Source organism: Equus quagga, chromosome 18 (assembly GCF_021613505.1).
Source record: "Equus quagga isolate Etosha38 chromosome 18, UCLA_HA_Equagga_1.0, whole genome shotgun sequence".
Lineage (NCBI taxonomy): Eukaryota > Metazoa > Chordata > Mammalia > Perissodactyla > Equidae > Equus > Equus quagga.
Window position 1 is genome coordinate 5,164,638 of NC_060284.1, and position 23,181 is coordinate 5,187,818.

General features: G+C 41.1%; 1 protein-coding gene across 1 annotated transcript in view; it reads left to right on the forward strand.

Moving 5' to 3' along the window:
• Positions 1–23,181, forward strand: part of PDE4B (phosphodiesterase 4B) — a 392,450-nt gene that overhangs the window by 350,844 nt on the left and 18,425 nt on the right. Inside the window, exon 7 of the mRNA XM_046645704.1 lies at positions 150–262. Coding sequence (XP_046501660.1) covers positions 150–262 — 113 coding nt within the window. The remainder of the gene's footprint in view (positions 1–149; positions 263–23,181) is intronic.

Here is a 23,181-nt window from a genome sequence, read left to right on the forward strand (position 1 = left end):
GAGAGCTGGAAGGCAGGAGTCGGCGCGCAGAATGAAGGAGCTCGGGGCCACCTTCAGTAGCACCGGGAGCAGCGGCGGCGGCGGCCCCTCGGCTATGGACAGCCTGCAGCCGCTCCAGCCTAACTACATGTCTGTGTGTTTGTTTGCAGAAGAGTCTTATCAAAAATTAGCAATGGAAACGCTGGAGGAGTTGGACTGGTGCTTAGACCAGCTAGAGACCATACAGACCTACCGCTCTGTCAGTGAGATGGCTTCGAACAAGGTAAGAGATGCGCGTTTTATTCATTCAAGTGTGAGCGCCGGGAGCTCCCCGGGCCCCTGCCTGCAGCAGAGGTGTGCACCCGCGACAGCCAGCCGTGAGAATGAGTTTGCTGATCGGCCTCAGAGAATTCTATTCTCAAGTGGCACACTGTGCTTGTATGGCTGCTACAGCAAAAGTTTAAAATCCTCAGCACACTTAATTCCAGAAACCAAACTTGCTATTCTTATATGTAGTTCGGCATATGTTTAAGGCGAGAGGTGTTTATAAACTATACACATCACTATGCAAATGAAAATGCCGTTTACAAAAACTATCAGAAAGATAAAATCGGAATGAATCCATGGGGTAAAATGTATAGCATGTTGCGTTGCAATCAGGTATTATATATGTATAAAGAAAATACAAAAAAAATAATGTGACCTTCTTATATCAGTAGACAGAATGGTTTGCCCCGAAGTTATATAAATCCTGAAATTCTTCTCAGAAGGACATTCTAGGATTTTTTTGTGGGATGCTGCCATGACCTAGGATAAATAGATCTGTATATTTTGTCTCCAAAAAACGTTTTTTTAAAGTCTGCTGGTTTTAAAAATGGAATCTATTGAAATGAAGTTCCACCCATACTGCAAAGACATGGTTTTATTTACAATACCCAGACATAACTTGGTGTGGAAAAGCTTTAATTATCTATCATATCATTTGTTTAATTAGCACCTGGATTTAGAGCGCTGATTTATGGAGCAAGAGTTGTTGCTTTTGGTTTGTTTGTATTTTTCCCTTGGAGAATGTTAACTTTCTATATGTGTGTGTGTGTGTGTGTGTGTGTGTATTTTCGTGGGAAATCTTAACCCTGTATCCTCATAAGTACACATTTTCAGAATCCCTAATCATCCTAGCCTGAGGTATTGTCTTGTTGTCTTATGGTTCTGGGGCTGGGAAGAGATTTTGCTCCGCACCTGCCAACATGCCCTTCTCAGCCTGAGGTTCACTGGTGGATGTGTGTCCCTTCTTCTTTCCTGGGGTTAGACGTGTCACCTTCCTATCAAGGCTGGCTGGCCCCTGCTCAACGGATCTGAGCAGAGGAAGCATTGCGTCCCTAGGAGGTCCTGAAGGGGAGTGGGGGTGGGGACGACAACTCTTGCTCTCGTTGTTTAATGAAAGGGCAAAAAAAATAAGTCCTTTTCTCAAATTTTTGGTCAGATTCAAGTTGGAAAAAAATAGAGAAGATTTGAGGTTTAACTATTTACTGACTTTTCTCTGAAGTTCTCAATTGAAGCCTACGTGCTGGGTTTTTCCAGGCTGTTTAAACCTCAACCAACTGCTTCTCCATGAGGGAGGGCTTAATTGTTTAACTTCTCCAAACCACCCTGGCCTCCATGTAGAAGGCTTTTCACACTTGCTTTGGCCTACTTTGGAGCATTAACAGATACTCTGTTCTCTGCATTTTGTGCTGATTGACACCCATACAAGCTGTAGATCCAATATTTAGGGGTAGTTTTGCAGCTGGTTTCACCAGAATGGACGTGCTGAACTTTCTTCTGCAGTCACTAAGATAAAGTAGGCAGCTAACTCCAGAGGGAGAAAAAGAATATTCACTGAGAAACTGCAGATGGCCATTATTTTTCATTTTGAGTGTTGATGCATTGTGGAGACTAACCAGTTTGTGTCTCGCTGAAATTAGACATGGTCTGTGTTGCAAATTTATTTTTAAAAACGTTGTGTTCAGTGTAATGGTTAATAAGGCCCTGAGACCAGGGACTGTGCAGGTCCTGGTGAGAATCCCAGTGACTTCAGGCTTCCGCTCGTCCTTTATGGTGTTGTGTGCAGGAAGCAATGAAAGTTGAATAGAGTAACCCTAAAGAAGCACTAGCCCCTAATCTGACGCCATGAGCGTCAGTACAAGGCACGCAGCTTCACCTGTTTTCGAGATCCACGCTGTGAAGGTTGTAGGGCAAGGCACTTAGCCAGTGGGCGAATGCTCCCCGGCCGCCAGCCGAAGGCAACTTCAAGGCTTAAAACGATCTCTCTCTTTTTATTTAGTTACCTTGTCCCCCCAAAATCTTGATTGTCTAGGTAATTGTCCCAGGTAAAGCTTAATCCATGGAACATATAGTGTAATAAAATGAGAATATTTTTGTGGCCACCAAAAGAAATCTAGACCAGTTTTTTGGGCAGTGAATTGTCTGTGGTAAAAATTAAATTCCACATTCATGTTTAAAGGTTGTTGAAATTATTTAAGCGTTCCATGCAAGTTGTTGTTTGAAAACGTAACCACCATCATCATCATTAGTGTCACTAGGTAATCTTCTTTGGTCCTCTTTTGCTTACCCTCACTAAACAAAGGAACCAAGACAAGTCTCTGAGTGACACACCTAGAAGTGAGTGTGGAGATGTTCTGTAAAGGGAGGGTGTGAAAAGCATGGGCTTTGGAGTCAAAAGATCGTGGTTCAAATCCTGTCTCTTTCATTTACTAGCTCCTTAACCTTGGCCACCTTACTTAACTGCTCTAAGACTCAGTTTTCTTATCTGTAAAACAGAAATAAAAGTGGTACCCACCTCACCAGGTTGCTGTAAAGATTAAATGAGATAGTGCATCTGAAGCACTCAGCAAGGCACCTGATAGGTGGTAAAAGTTCAATAAATGTTAACTTATTAATAACGTCCACTACATCTTTGCAAAAGATTATGTGTCTCTAGCTCTGATCAGCTAAGTGACTACTGAGTTTTGTTTGCAACCTCTGAACTTGATTAAGAATAGTGATGGGAGAGCGAGTGTTTTGCTTAGGGGGTGCTTGGAAATTGCATGTGTGCCAGTCTACATGCAAATGGTACAGAGTTGACTGTGTCTAGTGGAGGAAAAGCAACCAGTCTTTTCATATTTACTTCATCTGGATAGGGTTATGTGTTTGCTTTTTGTTTTTTCTTTTTTTGAGGAAGATTAGCCCTGAGCTAACATCTGCTGCCAATCTTCCTCTTTTTTTTTTTTTTTTGCTGAGGAAGACTGGCCCTGAGCTAACATCCATGCCCACCTTGCTCTACGTTATATGTGGGACACCTACCACGGCATGGCTTGCCAAGCAATGCCATGTCTGCACCCAGGATCTGAACCAGCGAACCTCGGCCCGCTGAAGCAGAACGTGTGCACCCAACCTCTGCACCACTGGGCTGGCCCCACTTTTTGTTTTTTCTTAGCCCTTTTACATTTTGAAGAAAACTGAGGGACTCCAAGATTGTAACTGGTTTACCAGTGTGCTTCAGAGCCCAGGGAGTTAGATAATGAGCTGTTTCTGTGACTTATAAAAACATGGCCTTCTCCTTGGCCCAAATTAGCCCGGTCCCTTTATGTTGGCCACATTCCAAAAGGAATTCCAGAATTATAGGGGAAGATGCAGCCAGGGGGTTAATACTATAGATTGTCTTTCCCTGAGAATTGCAACAAGGTGGAATAAAGTAAGCAGGAGCTGTATGAGGCTGTGACATTATTTTCCAAGATGAAAAGGATGTCTATTGAAGCTTCTGCCAGCAGCCCCACTTCAGTTAGCCACGCTCCAGCCGCTTTCTGTAACGACAGATTGCCTTCTTCAACTTGTTCATTAATTTTTGTTTCAACTTGTATCGCCTCCTGAATTAGAAGAATTGTCGTACACTTCAGTGAAATGCATCGGAGCATGAGTTCCTCAGTGGCAAAACAGTCAGATGTTTTGAAAACAGGATGCTTTGGGCCTGAATTATAAAAAAGAGGAACGGAAAGAGAAACAGTATAGAGAGGAAGAGAGCAAATAGCCTCAGCGGGATCCCCAGCCCCGCAACGGCATAAACACTGACCTATCTTCCTGACCTTCGCTGTGGCTCAGTTCCTGACCCCGTGTCACCAAAGCCAATGGACGTCATTGGAGGAGGAGAGGAGGAATGGCACAGCTGCTGTGGGGCTGACTAGAATTTCCTGTCTCCTTCCTGACAGACGCAGTCAGAAAAGTACAGAGTTGCAACAATGGTTACTGAGGAAGGACCCACAGAACAATCCCAGTGAGGCATAGCTGTGACTGACGGGGAAGGAGCAGCTTTTGCTGAGAAACAGAGTCTCTCACCTAAAATTTTCAGGTGAAAAATGTCAAAGGGGTCCTTCGTACCCGGCACGTTTAGTGTTTTTCAAAAGATGAACGCGCCGTGGTATCCAGTAAAGAGCTGCGTTCAAGCAACTTGTCATTGTCCTAACTTGCCCCCACACGTCCTCCACTATCTTTTTCTTTGATGGCTAGCTTTGCCCTGGGGCTCTTTTTTGTGTAGTACAAAGGTTTGGACCCTATCGGAGAAAATGGATGTTCTATCGTTGAGAAGAGCTGTCCTGAATAAAATCAGTACTTTCTTCAGAAGGACGGGTCAGGACCAGCACATCAGTCAATGTTTGCTGTGGAAATCTCTAAGACAGGAGTGGGAGATAGACGATTCTTTTTCTCTGAAGGCATCATGAAGTCAGCTACAGGTGCCACCACAGGGGCGTGAGTCCTCCCAGCTGCACAGGTTTATTTTTCTGGTTCCACAGGTGTGGCCGTGCTGGAACACTGAACACAGAGGCAACTAGTTGCCTGTGCTCTTAGGTGGGAGGGAATAGTCATGCCGTTCTATGAGCCTGGAGCCACCTGGGACCCAAGCCGCATGACGCTGGGATGTGACCATGATAAGCTGATTGCCCTCAAGTTGGGTGACTCATTTTCTATCTAACTGAATAGTCAATAATTATGGGAAATGTGGGGTCCAGCAGAACTGAAAGGAGGTAGATCTTATTGGTCAACAGATTGATCTTAGAACTCTGCCAGGAAGATGGCCAGTTACCAAAAGGGATTAGTTCCACTTTTGCCACAATTAAATGATATGATCAGAGCAGTGGCGTCCTTAGGGCAGGAAGGGTCCTTCTCCTGGACCCTGTGCCTTAAGAGAAGGCTCTCTTACGGTCTTCTTCCAGCTGCACTCTGCTCCAGGAGGGGAGGGGTCAGCCAAGGCAAGGGAGCAGCCGTGGCCCCCTCCAGACTACACTGGACCCACTGGACCCAAATGGCTTCAAACCCACTTCTGGGACCTGTTCAGGACTCTTTCCTGGATGTGCCGCAGAAGTACACACCCTTAGGCCAAGGAGCCTCCAGGAGGCAGCAGTGTGGCTTGGGAGAGTTGCGTGGGAGGGGCTTGGGTGTGCAGGCTGTGGCAGAGGGTCTACACAGGCCTGCATGAGAGTCTATGGAGGGTCTACACAGGCCTGCGTGAGGATATCCGGAGGGTCTACACAGGCCTGCGTGGGGGTCTATGGAGGGTCTACACAGGCCTGCGTGGGGGTCTATGGATAGTATACAAAGGTATCTGAGGAATTCAAGAATTCTGGTTCAATCTGGCTTTCCAAGCTGCTAGGAAGGGATGTCTGTCAAGGTAGGAGTGTTGGAGATAGCTCAATTTATATCTTTATATATTTGGACTTATGGTATGTGGTCCCACAAATGTTAGAGGTGACCCGGATTAGAGGGCAAAATAGAATGAAAATCAATTCTGACACCAGGTGGGGGACTCATACATTTTTCTTTTTTTTCTTTTAAAGATTCGTCCCGAGCTAACATCTGTGGCCAATCTTTTTTTTCTTCTTCTCCCCAAAGCCCCCCAGTACATAGTTGTATATTCTAGTTGTGGGTGCTTCTGGTTGTGGCATGTGGGACGCCGCCTCAGCATGGCCTGATGAGCATTGCCATGTCTGTGCCTAGGATCTGAGCCGGCAAAATCCTGGGCCGCCGAAGCAGAGCCCATGAACTTAACCACTCGGCCATGGGGCCGGCCCCTCACACATTTTCCATGCAACTTTCCTCTCCTCACTGCTCAGATTTATAGAGAACTGGAGGCTGCACAGTGAGGATCCTGGGGATGAGCCGAGAGTTTGGGTCCCAGCTCTGCCTCTATTTAAGTGCATGATCTTAAACAGTTAAATCATTTGAATCTTTGCCTTTTCCTATCTACAAAGCGAAACAGTCGGAGAAGACTATCGCCATGGTCTCCTTCAGCTCTTTCGTTTATTGATAGAACAATAATAGTAAACAACCAAACTACTTATACAGGTGTGCAGACCTTTTGCTAAGCTCCTTACCTACATTCTGTCATTAGTACTCACAAGGACCCTTTACAATAAGTATTATTATTATCCCCATTCTACAGATGAGTGAAGTGGGGCTTAGTGAGTTGAAATAAATTGCCTAAGGTAAAGAAGAAAGGCAGGATTCACACCCAGGGCCAACTGACTCACCGTCAGTGGTCCCAATGGGGCAGATGAATATAGAAAAAAGTTTAGAGGTATTTAATAACTTTTGTAAGGGAATTTTGTGGTTTCTGGGAGGTCTTTGCTCTTCTAACTCTGGCCATCATTGTTTAGGTCTGGTTCAGAATCCTATTCTGCAATTGCCATATTCTGAGCCTCTAGACCAGCTGTCAATAACCTCGAGCGCAGTCTCCCTGGCTCTTCACATAGAAGGGGGAGGAATAGCCATAGTTACATGGCTGTAAAGCCCTCATAAAAATGTAAATAACCGTATTAAACTAATCTGCGGCCTATTGTGGATCAGGTTGCTAAATTCAGGATCTCTTTGTTTCCCCAAATTCTCTAACACGACCTAAGATAACACAGTAAAGTCTTGTTTAAACAATCTCAGCCTACCCAAAATTCCCTTTTCACTCACCCTGCAGAATAAAAAGAAAATGGAGAGAGGCTATTTTTTTTTTTCAATTTTATTGTCATTCAAATAATTGGGGCAATTTCATTGTACACTGCGTCCTTTCCAATGTGTGCAACATGACTGTGAAACAGAGAGCAGAGCTCCAGTAGCGATAATGGACACAGGGAGATTTCCTAGAAGGAAGATGGAGGCGTCTTCCTTGGACTTTGTCTTCAAACAAAGATGAACGAGAAGATTAAGCCGCTTATTCTTGATCTAACGTCGTTTCAGTTCCCCTCTCTATGACAAGCTAGAGTGGTATCATCCAGAGTGTAATTCAGTATTCCAAGTTCTAGTCTTATCAAAACTTAACATATCAAAGATTTTGACAGTTGTTTAGTGCTTGGTAATAAATTTGATTTGTAATCTGTTTCGCTTGGTGAAAATATTTCTGCGCTGGTATTTACAGAACCGTTTCCTTCACTGAATTCTAATTTATTTAGCCTGCTTGTTCTGCTAACTCACTCACTTGAAAATCCCCAAGTGAACAAATCTCTAAAAAACGGGCAGGAATGAAGTGAAGGAGCATTACCTTTGACACTTGCACCTCTGGCGAGCTGATAAGAGAGCATGATATTCCCAAATCTGATAAATAAATCATTTTAAGCCTTTCCACATGAAAAAAAGAAATCAGATAGTATGTTTAGAGTATCCAACATAAACTTAGAACACTAGTTTTGAAAAATAGAATTATAAATACATTAATGGAATGAATGTTTGTTGTACATGTTTTATACTTCTTTCTGGTCTTTTAGAATATGTCTCTGTCTAAAAGACTCCCCAAATCTGTGCCATTGTTGTCTATGAAAGAAAAACCAAGGGTGAAGCTTTCTCTTGTGCTCTTCTTCCAAAACATTTTGTTTCTAAGTAAAAGTGGGCTCAGCAAGTGGAGAGAGCTCAGCTATTGGAAAGCCAGGACTCACCAAACCAGAAGATGCCAGGGCAAACTTATGCCCCCGTCAGTAGATTTCACACTCTGCAAGGCACTGTGCCAACTGCCGATGTGCTCCTCTGCACAGCCGTCCACTTTAGCATCCTTCAGGGACCTGCCAGTCCTCTCTGTCTTGCCCGTTTGTACGTGATGTTTCCCTCCACTGGTGCCAAACTGTTTAGTCTCTTGGACATTTTACTGTAACTTCCTTTGTTTGATTTACTTTAAAGTAACCAAGTGTTTCCACAAAGAAAGGACTGTTAAGTTATGTAGAAATGAAGAAGACAGTAAAACTCCTGCTTCTTTTGTTTTCTGTTTTGGGAAGTGCCTGATAATCTTTTTCTCTTTGTGCAATAGAGTTTAAAAGCTGTAGATCATGCAATTCTGCTCATCAGTCACATGTTTCCATCTGCTAATTATTTGTAATTTTAAAATGTACCACCTTTGAAATCTAAAGCCTTCGGAGATTGAAGTTTAGTGAACTTATTGAAAATAAAATTCATCTTCATGGCTCAATTTCATCTCGTTAGGTTTTTTTTAGCTATTCAAAATATGGAAATTTAAAAAATAATCATTAAAAACTTTCAATGGCCAAGTTCTCTTCACTCTTTGCTAACAGCCTAGTGTATAATGTTATGACCGTCAGAAATTGGAGTACAGATACCAGGAAGTAGAAGTAATTAAACCAATTTAAAAAACTAGATTTAGCACAAGAGGGTTTTGGCATTTGACACATGAAAAGACAAATTTTAAATAGTTATTTTGGAAAGAACACAGTAAGAAGGGAACTTGTCAAATAAAAATTTCTTTCCAACTCAACCCTATAGTCTGCGTGCTAAAGCTGATCAGACAGGGCAAAGTGGAGGGTTAATCTGGCAGCTATCTAGTGTCTTAGGTCAATATAAATGGTGAAAGTAGATAAATCAAACCAAAAAAGATATAAATATATTCTTTCTATTATAGCCTTACATGGTTGCATTAGACAAAATCCTAGAACTTTAAGCCCAAAAGGGAGCCGTAGGTATTATCTATTTGAAGACTACGTTTCATAGATGAAGATTATAAAAACTGAGGATTACATACCTAATGTACTCCAAAGATCTTTGTAAAATATAAAACACAATCTAAGTGGAAAGTAATTTTGTTATGACATGACTTCTCCAGAGTCATAAGGTTAATTAGTGGACAATTAGGGAACTCACATCCAGGTCTGATTACAAATCCAGCTTGCTGTTCATCTTCAGCAAAAGGCTAATTAAGCTTAAGAAAGACATGGGACGTTCGCTCTTTGGTTTGCAAGGATTGTTGACTTTCTCATAGTCCTTCTCATTACCTTTCTTGAGTAAAAGCTATATCTGTCTTAATCATTTCAAGTAAAGAGAACTAATGTAGTATTCCTGAAAATTTTGCTATCAAGACCTAGCAAGAAATAGTTGGAGTGAGTTACTTTAAATGCCCCGGCATTGGTTGCTTTTCTTCCCTTTTTGCTGTTTTAATTTCTAAATTAATATATATATTATATGTAATATATATATATATATGTCTCCTCAGAAAAAAATCATTTTACGAAGGCAACCAGGATTAACATTTTCATCCTCATATAATTGAAATGATACGCTATAGGTAATTTATTTCTAACTTTTTCATCAACATAGCATCCTCTTTCTTCATGTGGTTAATTCCCATTACAAACACTGTTTAATGACGGCATGATATTCAGTTGTGCGCATGTGCTATTAATAACTTAGACTATTTGCGACTAACGTTTTCAAGTTTTTCATCTTGTAACTTTGTCCTATTTCTGATTCTTTTCTGAGGTTAGATTGCCACAAATGGAATTAATGGATTAAAGGGCATGATCATTTTTAAGGCTCTTAATACTTGTTTGCTTTCCCACTAATCCCAATGCCAAAGTTTAAGTAGTAAAATCCTTGTAATTAGTATAACTGTCCTCTACTTCTTCCTATTTCTTCCTTTCCTCTCTCTGGAACTGAAGGTGATAAATTGGAGAGTTTCACCAACTGGCGAGAAAATAGTCAACGCTTCGATTCACTCTGCTACTAAACAGAGCTGTTAGCTTAGGAAGTTGGAATGAAGATGATGGTCTCAGTCTGGCCCTCTCTCCGCACGTTAGATTGTTCCTGCCCAGTGGCCCATATTATGCAAAGCCCTCATAACTCTAACATGATTTCTGGATTCTTGAGTTGTATTACTGACATCTTGGTGGAGTTTGGGTTCAATAGCACTGGCAGCTAGATAGTTAGAAACAATATCAATGTAATTAATGTCTTGCAAACATTTTAAATCAAACAAACCTTGTTTACAGCAGAGACTCATTTTTATGTTTTAGATAGCTTAAGATGAGTTTTAGTATTTGTAGACGTCCGAGTTAAGCAGACCTTGCAAATATTTTGTGGTAAACTATTGATAAATTCTCAACTATTAATCTAATTACTTAAAATGAGGAGATGCAGGGGAAATGACTCGAGGAGAATTGATCATCTCAGTCATGTTTATTAAGGGAAATTATTCCGTGCCTAAAATATACTTGATAGTCTTACTTTAGCTCTTTTGGTATTTACTTATTTCTAGTCATTACTTATATTATTAAGTAGGACAAGGTGAGAAAATTTCTTAGCATATAATGTAGGAAGTCAAAAGAAAATTCCTAATTCTTGCTTGGGTAAGAAAACTTAGTGTTTGCCTCTAGGAATAAGATATAGAAGACTTGAATTAAAAGGCTAAATTACCTGAGAGGTGATTCCCCTGCTGGGAAATCATCTAATAGCCAGGACAATTATCTGAGTTTAAGAAAAGATCCGACAAGGTTGAAAAAGACTAAAATTTTAGTAGCTCCTGTTGATCGAAACAGTGGGCATCCAATTTCCTCTCTACCCTTGATGTCAGAAGATCTATTGAAAATATGGTTTAAGACTAGAAGTAAGAGTTTTATGATAACTTGAGAATGAAGACATACAGGGCTTTACCGCTCTCTTGGTATTCCACTGCCTAGAAAACTTTCCTTTGGCCCAAATACATCATCAGCCCTGAACTGTGAACCTGCTCCTGGTATGCCGCCCTTCTCGTCTTTCTTCTTCGTAAACTCTGCCTTAGCTGCTCTGACTTGGATCAGATTTTTGTAGGCCATCCTCTCACCTATCTTACTGGTTAATATCAGAGCTAATGTTTTACTTATCTGCTCCAGACTAATTATGTCTGCTCCAGATTGCAAGCTCTTGAGTCCTGAAACCATGTTTTGAATTTTCGAGACTCCACATTGGCTTACACTAGTCGGGCTAAAAAGTATCAAGGGGGCAAAGTCTGTTTCTGTGTAACGGTCAGGAGAGACACGAAGAGCAAGTGGACTCTTTGTCAGTCGGCGGGGGTAGTTGATTTGGGGTTTATTTTATTTTAAAAAGCTCTCTGTAATTCTACTTGATTTGGTAATTTAAGATATTTTTTTACATAGGCACTTTGAATAGATTATCTTGTTTTTGACCAATACTAGAATGGGTAATAACCTCACCGATGGGCACAGCATGATATTAAAGATGGAAATATTTTTAGCATTTTCAAAAAATTTAAATTCATGGAACATGCTTAGACTATCCAGTGGTAATGTGCATTTCCAGTATACTTTTGCACACTCAGCTGATTGTGAGAAGCTAGGGACCTTCTGATGGGTCTACTGAAAGGGACTCCAACTCCTGCACTAGACATCCCACTCAGAGCCCAGAAGGGTCAATTTAACTGACTAGATGCTGCCCAGCTGCCAAGCTGAAGAGCACAGTGCCATCCCTGCCTCAGCCCTGGTCCTTGCGATCGCTACTGCTGGCTCCGTTTTGTAATTGAGCCAGAATGACTTCGATATATCTGCGTCTATCGATGCAACGAGTATGTGCTCCATATTGTAATTGAGCCAGAATGACTTCAATATATCTGCGTCTATTGATGCAAAGAGTATGTGCTTCTTGGCAGGCCCAGTACGGTATTTGTATTCTTGACAGGGGTGAGCTGTCGCTGAGTTTTTCCCTGCTGTATTTTAACTCGGGATCTAGTTGCACAAAATTTATTTGCATCTTTCTCACCCATTGCATGGAAGCATCCCTGATAATATCTTTTCAAGATTTACCAGTATCATTTTTAAAATATTTTAAAATCAGTATAACAATTTCAGAGAATTCATTTTATTTTGATTGCAATAATTAAAAATACTCTCTCATGAATATTCTTCTTTTGTATGTTTAAGGTCTTAAGGTCATTGTCTAATGCTGTATTATATGTCTGGCATAGCAAAATTTTCAAGCTGACAAAGGTCATACACTGCTTTTCAAGAAAGACCCTTCGGAGCCCTTAGTAAATCTTAAAATAGGAGAACCTCGCCAAAACCAAACAAACACAAACATGAACCCCTGGGCAGGAATGGATTCTTTTTTTTAAGTAAGATAAATATATTGGGTTAAAATGAGTAAAAAATGGGCTCTTTTTCATAGAAGTAGTAAGAGAGGAGGGGGTATTAGTAAGGAATAATTCAGGAGGGGTTTTTCTTTTTTGATCACTGCTTTTCAGTTCTAATCACATGATCCAGGACAGCATTTCCCCAAGAACTCTGATTCTGCCTGAGGAAACGTTAATGATGGGGCAATGCAGAGATTTTTAAGGCCCATTTCATCACTTAAAGCTTGTTTGTGCTCAAAGCTTCTTGTGGTAGCGGGGTAGAATGTTAAGGAAAGGGCTGCTCTGTTTAAGTGCATGCTGTTTGTTATTTTTGAGTTGCCAGGTCGAAGGTAGCACGGATGGTGAGGAAATGTATGTGAAGAGCCCTTTCCGTGCTCAGCCACGTTATCTCACCTGATGCTCGCCAGGAGGAAAGGATTATCAGAGCCCCATTTTCCATGGGAAACCAAGATGCAAGGGAGAGAGCTGACTTGTCCAAGCCCTTCAGCCACGAAATGGTGATGCTTAGAATCAAATCTTGTTCTCTTTGCTCCAAAGCCAAATAATTTAAAAATAAAGATTAAAGGGGAATCCACAGGGTAATTTATTATATTCTTATATGACTTGCTAACAAAACGTATAATCATAGAATGTTAAAGGCAAAGGTCAATCAGGGCTTCGTCTTATTTTTCAGGCCTCAGTTTAGACGTTACCTCTTTGGAGGGATCTTCTCTGATTATCCTAACTCAATAGCTTATTTGTTTTACAATTTGCTATCACAATTTCTGATTTTTGTTGTAGAACTTGGTTGTTACTCATCTCCTCCCTTAGACTGTAAGGTTATTGGGGACATGAATTGCAACTACCTTGTCGACTATTGTAGTTCCAGCATTTAGAATAGCTCTAAATAGCACATGGTAGGCATGGAGATAAATATTCCTTAGATCAATTGTGTGAGGCTCAGAAACCTAACTTACTTTGTCTAGAACCAACTATGCTGTCGGTGGGAAAGGCATTAGAACCCAGGAGTCCTGCTTGCTTTGTACTGCACCATGCAGCATGTAGGTGTTGCCATGCCTGATTCCAGTTTTTCTAATTGTTAAGTTGAATGAGAAACCCGCATCTGGTTCACAGTGACTCTCCAAAGTACCCTCAGAAGAAGCAAAAGCTTGCTCCTGAGCCTTCTCTCAAATTCAGTCAGATAGCAGAGAACAAAGTCATCAGGGACAAATGCTCCTTCTCTGTGAGCAGAAGTGCAAAGCCCCTTTTTGTTGTTGTTTGCTTTGGTATTGGGGTATTTGGCTTACCTTTCTTGTGAAGAGTCTGCATCCTGTGGACAAGAATCCAAGCACTTCAGAGACTGGCAATATCTGTTGCCCCTTCAGCCAGGAGCATATTTATGAACACATGTTGTGTCTGAAACTCAACCCCTCTCCATATCTGTTGTGTCTGGGGCATAACAACTTAGTCATTCTGCTTTGCTTGCTTATAGTTTTGTTCCTGACATATTTCTGATGCTCTTCTCACCCCTACCCTAGCCACATATTCAGTTATTTCAGATGTGTTACTGGATTGACGTCAACTACGGGAACCTGAGCAAAACATATACTTGGTGCTGTTATCCCTATGTCAAGCAGTCTGTGGCCAGTAATGGGTTTTGGGTAATACATGAAGAGTTCTAACGTCTCTTAATTTGAGGAAATTGGCTAAGTAATGGAATCATGCGTGGATTGAGTTAGCAACAGCTGGACATCCCCAATAGGCTTTTTTATGATATGGCTTTAACATAAGCCCATTTTGAGTTATGGTTTCATTTGACGGGCTTCATCTATATTTCTGGCAATTCTGGTTTACCCTCCTTCGATTGGTGAATAACCTAAATGTCAACCAGTGAGCCAGAACTTCTGTGAATACCTCATGTGTCATGTAATCTATATGGTGTAGCTCTGCATCACACCTGCAGCCGCATACTGCGGGAATTCTGTAGTAATTACACAAGCTGCTGTCAACAATGAGAAGAAAAGAGTTTAGGTGCCCAACAGCCAACCGGAAACTCTCCCCAAATGCAAACCAAGTGAGGAAGGTACCAAGGGCTCAGATTCTTTTAAAACTTAGAGACAAAACTCAGCTTCAGGGGTTTCAGATCCCTTGCCAAACACTTTATATATATTATTTCTAACCTTTCCATTTTAAAGATGGAAAATCTTAGTCTCTGAGAGACTCGACAACTTGCTGAGTTTCTCAGACTTAGTTACAATATAAGATTGTCTTTCCAGACTCAGCTGATCCTATGTCATGTTATTATGATGTTGGGTCTGCTGTTAGAGTCTCCTTTAGGCTGTTAGACCTCACTGGTAAGGTCAACCTGTAACCAGAACTCCCTCTACTTCAGTCTGGCCTATGCATCCAACTCTGAAACTACTTTTATAGGCCTTCCATGAACCCAACAAAACTATACATCTTGGGGTACATTACTGTGCAAAGCATCCATCCTTCTCTTCTAAATTGTGATTGCTAATGATAGAAAAAACAAAATACAAAACAAGTATAACTACCTTTTTTTTATAGGCTAAAATCACTTAAGACTACTGTTTTCATCCTTTATGGTCTAAAAATATGTTCGAACCTCCAACCTGTGGCAGATGCTTCTCAACTTGCAAGTATGTATTCTAGTGTAGGGATTACCAAAATACAAAACACCGGATAACATATATGCTTTCAGGGAAGAAGAGGGTATGTCTATGTAGCCCAGGATTTCCTTTCTTTTTTTGATGGTCCCTAGAGTTGATCTTGAAAATTTCCAGGGGGCTGTCCCGGCCCCGGGCAGCTGATAACCCAGTGGTGAGTCCCACAGCAGATTTTGAAGCATCCCCATCATCTTTATCTTAAGGGGTATGTGAAAGTTGCTAGCTGAGATCAATATAATTAATATTAAACACAACACATACCACGATGTGTTTAAAGGGGTAGAGTAGTAATCTCAAAAACAAGCGATGGTAGATTTTTGTGGCTGCTAAAATATTTGAAATTTTAATAAGGCAATATTTAGTGCAGGATTTTAAACAACCCAGGAGACGTTATAGAATAAAATTGGAAATCAGTTCTTAAAGGGAATCATGACCCATACTTACGGGGTTATGAAAAGAAAGAATGTTTGGAGGTGATTTCCCTGTTCTGCATCATTGCTTTCAAGGTAAACATGAAGGCCTTGAAGCAGAGGTCTTGTTTTTAGCTAGTCAGGAGAGGACACTAGACGGGATGGTCTGTGGGTCTGATCCGTGAGATTTGTAATTTTAAAAATACACCACGTTGTAGAACTTCCTGCTGTTAAATGGTTCAAAAGGGACCTTGGCTGTCTGCCTTGGAATCACAGTAACATCCCCTGGCCTTAGAATGGCTTGAGAAGCTTGAGGTTAAATATTAGCCATTATTCACAGGAAAAGTTGTAGAAGGCTTAAATGGAGAAACAGAGGAGTAACTAAATAGTGTGCCCTGAGTCCTTGATTTTTCTCAGCTGCTATGATTTTTGTTGTCTGTGGGAAAAAGGCCTCTGCTATATTTAATGATCAGGCCAGCACCCAAATCTACTGGAGTACCTTTTCTTTTTATCTCTCTCTGCCAATAGCCAGATTAAAAGGGAGGGACCAAATGCGTAAAATGAAATTGTGTAGCTCCCGTAACACTTCTAGGTCTTATTGAGTTTCTCGCAGTAAGGAAGGACCTCTGTCAAAAAGAACAAGTTTGAAAGTTTTGAATTACCCTAAAAATATACAGTATCTCTAAACCTGTCACACTATGAGTGTATGACTTTGAAATCCAATCTCCTTCTGGGATCTTTGGGACAGGCGGTATCTTGGACATAATTATACTAAAAAGTAACATTTGTTGTTTATCTGAAATTTAAATTTGACTGGGTGTCCTGAATTGTTATTTACTAAATCTGGCAACCCTATATATGTGGAAACATATATACATATGTATAATAAATATATAAAAGTATATAGTTTATAAATATAGTGTATGAATACATATCTATATATAGTTAAAAATGCATAGTGAAAATACATCTTTGGATATAAATAGTTATAGTGTCTTTTGTCTAATTAATTGTGACACTGCAGCAACTTTCAGAGTTGGAGGAAGGTTAGGTCGTGAGAAATTTCTCTATACATTCTTTTTTTCTTTTTCTTTTTTTTGAGGAAGATTAGCCCTGAGCTAACTGTTGCCAATCCTCCTCTTTTCACTGAGGAAGACGGGCCTTGAGCTAACATCCTTGCCCATCTTCCTCTACTTTATATGTTGGACACCTACCACAGCATGGCTTGACAAGCAGTGCCATGTCTGCACCTGGGCACTGAACCGGCGAACCCTGGGCCACCAAAGTGGAACATGTGCACTTAACTGCTGTGCCACCGGGCTGGCCCCGCACTATACATTCTTAAGGGAATTACTTTGGGTCTAGGAAAGATCAATTTTTTAGTGTTTCAATAATGTGTGCCATAGCTCCTCTTGAAAAGTTTTCAGAAATTCTAAGAAAAATGGACAGAAGCAAAGAGGATAATAGATAGATAGGAAAGAAATACCTAATAATTTTGAGGGCTGTTCAAGACCTAGTCTCAAGTTGTAGAGCAGTCATATTCAAATTCTTTTGATTGTTTTTCAGTTCTCTGTGTGAAAGCACTAATGGTTTGTCCCTACTTTTTTTTTTAAAGATTTTATTTTTTTCATTTTTCTCCCCAAAGTCCCCCAGTACATAGTTGTATATTTTTTGTTGTGGGTCCTTCTAGTTGTGGCATGTGGGATGCTGCCTCAGCGTGGTTTGATGAGCAGTGCCATGTCCACACCCAGGATTCGAACCAACGAAACACTGGGCCATCTGCAGCAGAGCGTGTGAACTTAACCACTCGGCCACGGGGCCAGCCCCCCAGTTTGTCCCTACTTTTAAAATGTCACTTAGCAGATATTCGTCCTCTAACCAGCAAGTGGAATTGATTCTATTTTAGCTTCGTCATGAATGCCAATGTTTTGTTGCAGAATTATGGTAGAGATGTTCATGCTTGTTTTTCACTATATACTTATTTATTGTGGATTGCTACATCACTGGGCAGTTAAGAAGAGAATCACTCAATTCTAATATGTTTAGATGAGCTTCTTTCTGATTTGGCACATGGGTAGTAAAAACGCCCTAACAGTGTTCCCTGGTGTGCCAGGGGTTTGCTCTAGATATTAACACTGCGGAGCTTGTTTGCTAGGATGGCCCATCATGGAAGTATAGTCTTCAGTTAAGTAGATGTTAATGGATAATGGCGTGTTATTCCTGCCTTAACCCTGTTACCAACCCACTCAGTTCAATTTCATTTGCCTTTAAAATAAGACAGACATGTCGTTAAAGAAACTGGACTTAAACTTTCAGATGACTGAGTTTACAGGGAGAGACAAAAAGGAGACGAGAGATGAGATGCACGTTGTCAGATAACCTGAAAGGTTAAGAATTGTGGAAATTGTGAGTTTGATAAAGGGTTTTAGAGAGTATACTATATCCCTCTTTTTGTTTCCTAGATCAGATTTTGCAGAGGAAAGTGTAGTTGTTTAGGAACTAGAGTCCTTTGCTTCTTTGGGTCTTCATTTCTTCCCGTGTAAAATTAAGGGTACAGAAGAAGCAATTTTTTAAAATCAGAAGGAGCCTTAGAAGTTAGCCATTTTATAACTAAAGAAACAGAGCCCCAAGAAGCCAATTCATCTTACCCGAGATCGCACATCTGGTTAGTGCCAGAATTGAGACAGAGACAAGCTCTCCTTACTTCCGTTTCTCTCTACGCTGCACCACCTCCGTTTCAACTTCCTTCTACCACTGCTAGCATTCTGTGATTTCAGGGAGAATTTTCAGCCCCTTCAACTTTCCTGATTCCCGGGAATTCTTTTAAGTTATGACTAACAAAGTGTAAAATATGAGTCAAAATTTAGTCCCTAATAAAGTCATTGTGACTTTAATGACTTCGGCAGTTGTTTCGTACTGCAAAAACAGGAAGATCCCACACAATAAGGCGCCTGTCTCACAGATGGGCTCCTGTGTAGACGGCCACCCGCAAGGGTAACTACGAGGCTGTCTTTCTCTCTTTGGCATCTTTTTTTCATCTGTATAATTTTCACCTACTGACTTCATCGTGAAGTAATCAAGGAGAGGAAAGTGCCTGCTTCTCTGGTCTTCCATAGGCTGAAGAATATTTTTGAGCACTCAGGATTCACTCCTAAGTGATTTCCAGGTCACCCCGTAACAAACCCCATTTAGTCTTAAAAGTGGCTCTTTCATTGCTTGAACAAGCCCCTTGTATTATTACTTTTCTGGAATGTTTTATTCTTAGAAACATAAAATCACCAAGTTTTAGAAATGGGATGAATCTCTGAGATCAGCCCAGTCCACCCATCCTGTGTGATTAATTTAACTGAGAACTCATTACGAAGAGAGTTCTTAACTTGCTTGTGGATCTTTGCACAAAGCTCAAACTAGTCCTCTGATGAGAAAAATGATGAAGTGTTCCATCACTTCACAAGAAACTGGCTCATACGAAATAATCTCTGTATGTAGCACTGAAGCTAAAGAAAAATTGAAGCCATAAAACAAAATGTTCATATCAAGTGTAATTGAATTTCAGCTTTTGCTATTCTATATATTCTAAATAAATTCCCACTATTAAATCTAGCCTATTCAAAAAAATTCACACATGATTTTATAGAGAAGATATATTCTATGCAAACAATATCAAATCATTTATATAGAGGATACCTTTTCCCTCTTCAAAAAATAGCTGTAATTTCCAGCAGTGTTTGCAAATCTAGTGTTGGCATAGGCTGAAGGAAGCATTGGAGGAATGTGTGTTACTAAGAGTTCATTCACAAACTTTGCTTGTCTGTGTTGAAAAGAGGCTTTGGCCATTTCCTCTGGGGACATTATTTCTAGTTGGCTCTAACAGGGTTTTCTTGTGAAGGCAGATTCTTAACAGAAAAATAGGATCTGTGTACATTAAGTAGTAGAGACACATTTATCTTTGAAATGGTGTGCTCCTGTTTGTGGCTTTCTCTACTGCATTTGATAAAGTAAGTAACACCCATTCTCTTGCAGTCCTATAACTCCTTGGGACACAGTTTCACTCAGGAGCTATTTTACCTTCCTGTCTGGGCTGAACTGGGTGTCTGATAAAGCTTGATAAAGTATTCAGGGAGACTCCAAGAGTCTTAGAAGATAAAACTCTGGAGGGATGATAAATGCTTCTTTTCCTTTGCTGGTGACTTATTCTTATGGTCTGAAGCATTTCCAGTTTTGGTTGTTTTTCTCAGTAGTGTTGAGAGAGTTTTGTTTTCTGGGAAATATTAGTTACCGGTAAATAATGTGTCCAGACTGTAGGAGGCTGCCACAAAATTTATCATAGATTCTTGACAGGTTCTGGCTGAGATCCTAAAATCATGCATCGCTTTCATTTTATGTATGAGAGGTGGAGTGACTTCACAAGATGGTCAAAGCTGGGAAGGAAAGTCAGGTTTCATCTCCTACAACGTGGCTGCCTCTGGCCCAACAGTAACAACTCCCGTATGGGAATCAGACGCTGAAAAGCCAGCTCAGCCCAGCTCCCAACTGTCTCCTCAGCCTTAACCTCAAACACAGTTCATATCTGTTCCATTCCTTGATGTATCTCCTCACCCAGGCCAGCACTAATCATGCTAATTGAACTCTATATTACCAGAACGTAAAAGATACCCCCTGTCTACTCCTTGAAGGCCATGTCTGCCTTCCTTAGTTTGTACAGAGCCCAATATAAGTGGGCCCTTCATAAATGCTTTTTGATGAGAGCAATGATTGCTTTAGTCAGTGTGGTTGGGCCCTCCCTTACGGGGGGAGAAAAACCAACAGCTGTTGCTAAGCAACATTTAAAGGACTGGGTCGATTTCTGACACAGAGTGACCTCCATTTGTATACTTCATTGTCCTTTGTGTTTTATGGTTGCCTTAAGACGACTTTGCTTTTTGGTAGCATTGCCATGCCCTTAGCAAAAGGCTCATAGGACAGCCAATTGAGGCATGAGAGGGAGGCAGGTGGTATTCATCTGTTAACTACTTACATGAGTACACTGACCCCTTCTGCAAGCTATGCAGGAGAGGGGAGGAGTTTGGTTTATTCTCCGCCCTATAGCCCAGCACCACTTCCCTGCCCCAACACTGGGAATGAATGACAGTGTATCCCAACAGGGTCCTGTGGCGATGGGAGATGATAGAAAGGAAGTAGAAGAAAAGTCTTTCCTTTCCTGTCCTTTTGTGATTGAATTTCTGCCTGCTCCTATATTCTGAGCTGGAGGACCAATATGGCTAATGAGGAACTGGCCCCTCCCTCCCCAGACTGTTAACTTGCGGTTACCTAGCATGCCCGAATATATCTGACTATTTCTACTAGGGTGCAAGTTGATTAAAAGCGTGAAAAGGATTTTGAATTTGTTTTTTTCTTACTGTTCTATCTTCAACGCCTTGCCTGGCACATTTGAGGTGTTCAATAAATATTTATCAAATACATGATAAAATGGTGTTATTGAACTAGTACCAAACTGATTGACTCCAAAATCTTCCTAAATATTTCAAAGAGAATAAAGGACGCTGAATGAGGATGACTGTTTGAATGCTGCATTTGGCTGTCTAGTGCAGAGCATAATCAAAGAAGTTGCCTGTCTCTGTGCTTTTTAAGAGATGCTTTCACAGTGCTTCAACTAAAGTTTGCTTCTTTGCCAAAATTCAGCTGATCAGAACATAGAAACCTATCTTTTCCAGCTTCTAAGACTTTAGAGTAAGTGCCTGTCTTCTGAGAACTGAAAATAAGAGGCCATTATGACCAAGCTGTCACGTTTAAAAAATAAATAACTTGGAACTTCAGCGATTCACCTGGAACTCAAAATTGCATAGAGATTCAATAAGTAAAACACACTAGCTGAGATGGTTCATTCAGAGATCCCTGGTTACTGTTAATAACATATCGTATGATGGGAAAACACACATACACAAGCAGGGTTCCCAGAAAGAGGGTGATTGTGCCTCTTTGAGGACAATGCATAGTGCAGTGTCTGCGGGCAGCCATACTGACTCGCATTGGCTTCACCTCAGAAGACCTAGTCTCCTGGGCAGAGGCAGTGGCGTGACTGGGGCCTGGATGCTTGAAGTGGAGCCATTGTGGGTGCGGATGCTCATTTGAAAGGGGAATGCCTCACAGGAAAGGGAGCCAATTGCATGTGGGGGCTGTTGCCATGGTGTTCTGCTATTCCTTTAACATGCTGCACTGGAGCTCCTGGGAGCCCGGGGGTGGAGTCGTGGAGAGGAGGGAGAGGGAGGGCAGTGGGAATGGCCTGGGTGGGGAATCCCACTGCAGTTGGGCTCGCGTCTCAGATCTTCCTCCTGCCTGTGCTCTCTCTAATGACGACAAGGAGAGAAAGAGAGCCTACAGAAATGGCTTTCTCAATGTGCCCTAGATTGCTAGAACAAAATAAAAATTAACTCCTAAATGTTTCTAACATGAATTAGAACATGTAACGCTGAAGTACCAAATCAGCATAGTCATTCATAACCCAAATAGTTCACCATTCATGCAAATGATAGCGTGTATATCTTAACACACTCTAGATCCTAGATCGAAAGGTCATATGTGCTCAATTCATTTGTCAAATGCAATCTAATATGCATATTAATGAGCTGATGGAGTGCAGAAAATTGCATTCTGCATATGAAATACTTTTAAAATGAAATAAAGTAATTCTGTTCCCATGAAAGAAGGCTGAATGCATTGGCACACCATTGGTATGCAAAAAAAATCCTCCAAAAAGCTAGTTTAAAAAAATATTCCTCTATTCTGAAAGCCTAGTCTGAAAACAGCCACAGTTCTAACCTTTTTCCAGTTTTTTTTTAATGTTCAGAAAGCAAATTAATCAAACGCACCATCACTTTGAAACCGTTCGAGTGGCTGAGCTCTGTGCGGAGGCTGTGTCTGCAGAGCGCTGGTCCCCGCAGTGGAGAGAGGGTTAAGAATACCTAGTTGAAATGGGGGAGGGTACCGACTTTGGATTTACTTAAATATTCATGGGGCTTCCTCCATTTTAATCTTCTCCTTTTTAAAAGATGGCTGTGTTTCCCAGCCTGGCAACCCCTCAGGAAAGAATTGCTCCTTCCAGGCAGAGTTCAGCTGAGCAGGACTAATCTAGAGTGGAAACCCCTTCGGCCACCAGGACTATTCATAATTCATAAGTGTTGCAAACCAGCCAGCTGCATACATTTGGACAGGCTCTTGCTCCTTCGTGCAATTGCTGATTTCATTACTGTGTCTGCCAGGAAAGAAGCGGGCAGCGCAGGCTTCTCGCAAGAATGGAGTGCGAACGTGGGCTTTGTTTGGATTAGAAAATGCCCTAAATTGTGGAGGCTTGGTCTTTTCTAAGTTTTGATTATTTTACCACTGAATCTGCAAGGCTTTCCCGATCCTTTCGAGATTGCTCTCTCAGAACTGTGAATTCTTTCGAAGGGATTTGTGGATTGCGGAAGGAGAGCATTCCAAAATGCCTGAGGCGAACTATTTGTTGTCTGTATCTTGGGGTTACATCAAGGTGGGTTAATCTGATTCTGTTATGTGTCTTTGCTGGAATGTGAAACATTTACAGCTGTATGTTTTCTGTGAAGTTGAAAACATCTGTAATGATTTCATTTCTGTTGTCACTGAGCCCACTGAGGCTCTCACCGTGAAGTAAGGACATGTTATATTACATCGTATGGAAATAGTCTGTGCTGCA